This window comes from Mobula hypostoma, chromosome 11 (genome assembly GCF_963921235.1).
Source record: "Mobula hypostoma chromosome 11, sMobHyp1.1, whole genome shotgun sequence".
Classification (NCBI taxonomy): Eukaryota; Metazoa; Chordata; class Chondrichthyes; order Myliobatiformes; family Myliobatidae; genus Mobula; species Mobula hypostoma.
Genome location: NC_086107.1, coordinates 114,634,777 through 114,641,158, shown reverse-complemented (window position 1 = coordinate 114,641,158; position 6,382 = coordinate 114,634,777). Strand labels below are relative to the sequence as shown.

Below are 6,382 nucleotides of genomic sequence, written 5' to 3'. Positions count from 1 at the left end.
CGTACTCTCCTGCTTCAGAATTGATGCTAACAAAATTATTTTACTTCGCAATTAAAGTCAGAAATAATGCGAACAAACGGAGGACGGGAAAGCGTGTGCTGTAGTTTGTTGGGGGGGCGTAGGGAGAAGGCGGTTACCAGGGATACCGGGCAGTTGCCGTGTGCGGTGGGGGTCAGGGTTCAGCATCCGGGTGCCTGTCGCCGCTTGTCCGCCCGCTGCTGCTCGCGACATGGCGGCGGGCGGGAGGAGGAGGAGGGAGCGGCGGAGGGAGCGCAGTTGGCACTGAGGGAGCGGTGAGTGGGCAGAGAGGTGAGTGAGGGAGGGAGCGGTTTTAAATAAGGCCGGGAGGGAACAGGGAGATGAATGAGAGGGGGAGGGAATGAGGGGACAGTAAGGGTAGGGGAAATGAGGGGACAGGGAGGGTGGAGGAAATGAGGGAGGAGTACATGGGATGGGAACATTGAATGAGGGGACAGGGAGGGTGGGGGAATGAGGGAGGGAAGATGGTCTTGGGACATTTAATGTGGAAGAGGATGAGATATCGGAGGAATGAGGTAGGGGGAAATTCTGGTGAAGCCATGATATTGAATGAGTGGACTGGGAGAGGGTATTGAGGGAGGAAGGGAGGGTATGGAATGGGGACGTTAAATGAGGGTAAGGGGAGAGAGGCCTTGGGATGGGGCCTTTGAATGAGGGAGGGGTCGAGAATTAGTGAGTGGTAGAACACTCCAGCATAGAAACAGAGGCTGCCACGCCAATCTGTTAGTCTGCCTTGTCCCATCGACCCGCACCTGGACCATAAACCTCTGTACTCCTCTCTTAAACGTTGCAATAGTACATGTCGCCACCTGAGTGAAAAAGTTCCCCTCAGGTTCCCATTAACTATTTCACCTTTCACTCTTACCAGAACCTGTAGTTTTGGTCCTGCTCAAATGGAAAAAGCCTTCTTGCATTTACCCTATCTATAACAGTAATAATTTTGTGTACCTCCATCAAATCTCCCCTCATTTTCCCTCGCTCCAGGGACTGAAGTTCTAACCTTCTCAACTTTCCTATAACGCAAACACAAGGAAATCTGCAGATGCTAGAAATTCAAGCAACACACATAAAAGTTGCTGGTGAATGCAGCAGACCAGGCAGCATCTCTAGGAAGAGGTACAGTCGACGTTTCAGGCCGAGACCCTTCGTCAGGACTAACTGAAGGAAGAGCTAGTAAGAGATTTGAGAGGGGGAGGGGGAGATCCAAAATGATAGGAGAAGACAGGAGGGGGAGGGATGGAGCCAAGAGCTGGACAGGTGATAGGCAAAAGGGGATACGAGAGGATCATGGGACAGGAGGCCTGGGGAGAAGGAAAAGGGGGAGGGGGGGAAACCCAGAGGATGGGCAAAGGGTATAGTCAGAGGGACAGAGGGAGAAAAAGGAGAGAGAGAGAGAGAAAGAAAGAAAGTGTATATAAAAATAAATAACGGATGGGGTACAAGGGGGAGGTGGGGCATTAGCGGAAATTTGAGAAGTCAATGTTCATGCCATCAGGTTGGAGGCTACCCAGACAGAATATAAAGTGTTGTTCCTCCAACCTGAGTGTGGCTTCATCTTTACAGTAGAGGAGGCCGTGGATAGACATATCAGAATGGGAATGGGACGTGGAATTAAAATGTGTGGCCACTGGGAGATCCTGCTTTCTCTGGTGGACAGAGTGTAGGTGTTCAGCAAAACAATCTCCCAGTCTGCGTCGGGTCTCGCCAATATATAGAAGGCCACATCGGGAGCACCGGATGCAGTATATCACCCCAGCCGACTCACAGGTGAAGTGTCGCCTCACCTGGAGGACTGTCTGGGGCCCTGAATGGTGGTAAGGGAGGAAGTGTAAGGGCATGTGTAGCACTTGTTTCGCTTACAAGGATAAGTGCCAGGAGGGAGATCGGTCGGGAGGGATGGGGGTACAATGTTAGTACATCCCTTCTTAAATGAGGGGGCTAAAATTGCTCACAGTATTCCCATGTGAGGTCTTATAAAGCCTCAGCATTACATTCTTGCTTTTATATTCTAGTCCTCTTGAAATGAATGCTAAAATTGCATTGCCTTTCTCACCAGTGACTCAACCTGCAAATTATGCTTTAGGGAATCCTGTACGAGGACTTCCATGTCCCTTTGCACCAAAGATTGTTGAATTTTCTTCCCTCTTTAGAAAACAGTTTTAAGTTTTATTTCTTCTACCAAAGTACACGACGGTACAATTCCTGACACTGTATTCCATCTGCCACTTCTTTGCTTATTCTCCTAATCTGTCTAAGCCCTGCAGCCTCCCTGCTTCCTCAAAACTACCTGCTCCTTCACCTATCTTCATATCATCCGCAAACTTTAGTAGAAAGCCATCAATTCCATCATCCAAATTATTGACATGACAATGTAAAAAAAAGCTGTCCCAACACCGACCCCTACAGAACAACACTTGTTACAGGCAGCCAATCAGAAAAGTCTCCCTTTATTGCCACTGTTTTCCTCCTGCCAATCAGCCAATGCTCTATCAATGCTAGTATCTTTTCTGCAGCCTTGTGTGGCACCTTGCTTCATCCAACATCGGTGGAACAAATCTGCTTTCATTTACCCTATAGTTGTAAATTTTCTCACTCTTTCAATCTTATTGATGTCTTTCCTGTAGGTAGGTGACCAGAACTGCAGACTTCAAGTTAGGCTTCACCAATATCTTATACAAGTTCAACATTAGATGCCATCTCCTGTACTCAGTGCTTTGATTTAGAAGGCCAGTGTGCCAAAAGCTTGCTTTATGAACTCTTCTACCTGTGCTCCACTTTCAAGGAATTATCAATCCATATTCTGAGATCCCTTTGTTCTACCACACTTCTCAGTGCTGTACTGCTCACCGACCCTGGCTGGTCCTCCCAAAGTGCAACACCTCACACTTGCCTGCATTAGATTCCATCTTCCATTTTTCAGCCTGTTTCACCAGCTGGTCCAGATCCCACTGCAAGCTTTGATAGTCTTCCTCATGACAAACAATGATGGACCCAGCACTGATCCCTGCAGCACTCTACTAATCACAGGCATCCAGTTGGAGAGGCAACCATCTACGACCACCCTCTGACTTCTTCCGCGAAGCCAATCTTTAACTCATTTTACTATCTCATCTTGAATGCCAAGTGATTGCCTTTCTGACCAACCTCCCATGACAAAGGCATTGCTACTGTCTATGTAGTCAGCTGCCTTCCCTTCATCAATTTTCCTAGTAACTTTCTTGAAAAACCCCACAAGATTTGTTAGACACGACTTACTACGCACCAAGTCAGGTTGACGATCCCTAATCAGTCCATGTCTATCCAAGTACTTATAAATCCAGTTCCTTAGAATACTTTACAATAACTTTCTTACTACTGATGTCGGGCTCATTTTCAGAGCCTTTCTTAAATAATGGAACCATATCAGCTATCCTATAATTCATCGGCATCCCACCAGCAGCTAAAAATGTTTTAAATATCACTACTAAGGCCCCTGTAATTTCTGCACTAGCCTTCCCCAGGGTCCAAGGGAACCCGTTGTCGTGCTCTGGGGATTTATCCACCCTGGTTTACCTCAAGACAATAAACATCACCTCTGTAAACTATGGGATCCATGTTCTCGCTGCTGCATTGCCTCATATCTCCCAAGTAAACACAGATGCAGAAAAAATTCTTTTGTGATCTCCCCATCTCTTTTGGGTCCATGCACAGGTTACCACTCTGATCTTCCAGAGGACCAATTTTGTCCTCTTGCTCTTAATATTTCTGTGGAAGCCCTTCGGATTCTCCTTTACATAGTTTGCTAGAGCAACCTCTAGCAAGTTGTCTTGGTCCTCCTGATTTCCTTAAGTGTTCTCTTGCATTTCTCACACTCCTCAAGTACCTCATTTATTCCAACATGCTTATACCTGCTATGTACTTCCTTCTCTTTCTTAACTAGGGGCTCAGTATCTGTCAAAAATCAAGGTTCTCTCAACCTGTTATTCTTGCCTTTTTTTCTGACAGGAATGTACAAACTCTGTTCTCTCAAAATTTCACTTTTGAAGGTCTCCCACTTACCAAGTACACCTTTGCCAGAAAACAACCTGCCCCAATTCACACTTGCCAGATCCTTTCTGATAACATCAAAATTATCCTTTCTCCAATTTATAATCTTAACCCAAGGACCAGGCCTATCCTTTTCCATATCTACCTTGATCTAATGGCATTATGATCACTAGATGCAAAGTGTTCCCCTACACAAATTTTATCACCTGCCGTCTCATTCCCTAATAGATTGAGTATGGCACTCTCACTGGTTGCGATTTCTAGGTACTGATTAAGAAATTTTCCTGAACACATTTAAAACCATGTACTATCACAGCCCTATGTTTCTTACAACAGTGTGCAATATCCTGACAAATTTGCTCCACTAAACCCCGCTGACTGTGGGGTGGTCTCCGATATAAACCCAATAACATGGTCGTACATTTCTTATTCCTCATTTCTCACTGGACGTGTTCTCCATCCTGTCCTGTCTGAGTACTGCAGCAACAGTTCCCCTGACTAGTAACGCCACCCCTCCTGCTTTCTCGCGGCTAAAGCAACAGAACCCTGGAACAATGAGCTGCCTGTCCTGCCCCTCCTGTAACTAAGGCGACAATGCCATAATTTCACATGCTGATCCATGCCTAAAGCTCATTTGCCTTTCCTACAATGCTCTGCATTGAAATATACACAGCTCTGAACATTAGTCCCACCACGCTCAACCTTTCAATTCCTGACTTTGTATGTAGGCTTAACATCTTTCTCCACAACAACTCCACTCTGGTTCCCACCTCCCTGCAACTCGAGTTTATGGATCTGTTTTCCCGGGTCCCTTTCTCAGTGCCCCTCATTCCCTATTCCCCTTGCCCCCTCAGTCAACCGCTGTCCGTATAGTCATTCACTCCTGCTCTTATTTAAACCCTTTGTAAGTCCTACGCTGGTTTGTCCTCCCAAAGTGAAGCACCTCACACTTATCTCCTTTAATTTCCAGCTGCTTCACATCCTGCTTTGATGGTCGTCTTCACTCTCCGCTGTGCCCCCAATCTTGATGTCATTCAAAATTTGCTGGAGGGATTGAGGAAGAGAGGAGACCAGGAGGGAATGGAGAAGGGGGAGCGAGGGGACAGGGAGGAAATGAGTGGTGAGCAATGGGGGTAAGGAACAAGGGTGAGAGAATGAGGGGTGAGGGAATGGCAAGCGAGAACTGAATGGTGAGCGATGGAGGGGGACAGAATGAGGGCGGGATTAGTGAAAGAGAGGGAGAAAATGACAAAAGAAGGAGGGTGAGAGGCAAGGTTTGAGGGATGCTGGATGTAGTTGAGGATTGGGGGGGAAATGAGAAGAAAGACAATGGATGAAGGGGAATGAAGGGATGGCAGTTGGGATGGAGGCAGATACAGGGTTTGCTGAGTACATTTGGAGGGGGTGGATGGGGAAAGGAGGGGACTGGAGTAGAAAATGTGTCAACACTATTGATATATTCTTTCCCACCTCTTCTCCCCCTTTCACCAACCATCCCCTTCCCCTCTAACCCACTCCACTTCCCCCTCCCTATAACTCCCTCCTCCTACACCCCTCCTCAAACCCCTTTTCTCCCACATTCCCTCGTCCCCTTTCTCACCCTATCCCATTCGCGCATACTCCTTCCTCCCCTCCCACCATCCTCACATCACTTTACCCCCACATCTCCCTCTCCTCCCTGTCTGTCCCCTTTTCTACTGTTTCTCCCCCTATACATCCCTCCTTTGCCTCCACCTTCTCCCTCACTCCATTTTCTGACACAGGGTTAGACTGAGCTGCTGTTCTCCCCCCACCCACCCAGAGTGATGTCCGCCGCAGGGAGTAAACGAGCTGCGTCCGATGCGGGTTCTGGACCCCCAGAGAAGAAGACAAACACGGAGGAGAAACCCACCACCACCCTGATCGAGCCCATTCGCCTGGGAGGGATCTCCTCCACTGTACGTGAGTGAGCGTGTGGGACTCTGCTAGCTGTTCAGTAACACGGGGGGGGGGAGGGCGAAGAGTTACAGACAGATGGTGTGAGGGAGGGGCATTATTGTCAGTGGAGATACAGATGGTGACGTGGGGCGTTTGGGGAGAGGGGTCACTGACGGATAGTGAGAGGGAGCTGGATTAATGTCAGTGGGGATACAGTCAGTGACAGTGAAGGGGGAGAGGGGTCACTGAGGGACGGTGTGAGGGAGCTGGATTAATGTCAGTGGGGATACAGTCAGTGACGGGACACTGGGGGTGAGGGGTCACCTAGGGGTGATGTAAAGGAACTGGATTAACATCATTGGGGATACAGTCAGTGATAGTGAAGGGGGAGAGGGGTCAC

At 48.1% G+C, this 6,382-nt stretch overlaps 1 protein-coding gene across 5 annotated transcripts in view; it reads left to right on the top strand.

The window, feature by feature from the left end:
* The first annotated feature begins 172 nt into the window (after positions 1-172).
* Positions 173-6,382, top strand: part of rnf20 (ring finger protein 20, E3 ubiquitin protein ligase) — a 36,740-nt gene continuing 30,530 nt past the window's right edge. The window contains exons 1-2 of one of the 5 annotated variants that reach the window (XM_063062955.1): positions 173-309; positions 5,829-6,002. In XM_063062955.1, coding sequence (XP_062919025.1) covers positions 5,871-6,002 — 132 coding nt within the window. In that variant the 5' untranslated portion in view covers positions 173-309; positions 5,829-5,870. Of the gene's footprint in view, positions 310-5,828; positions 6,007-6,382 lie in introns of those variants that run through there. The other 4 variants (XM_063062956.1, XM_063062957.1, XM_063062954.1 and 1 more) reach the window with 4 other exon arrangements.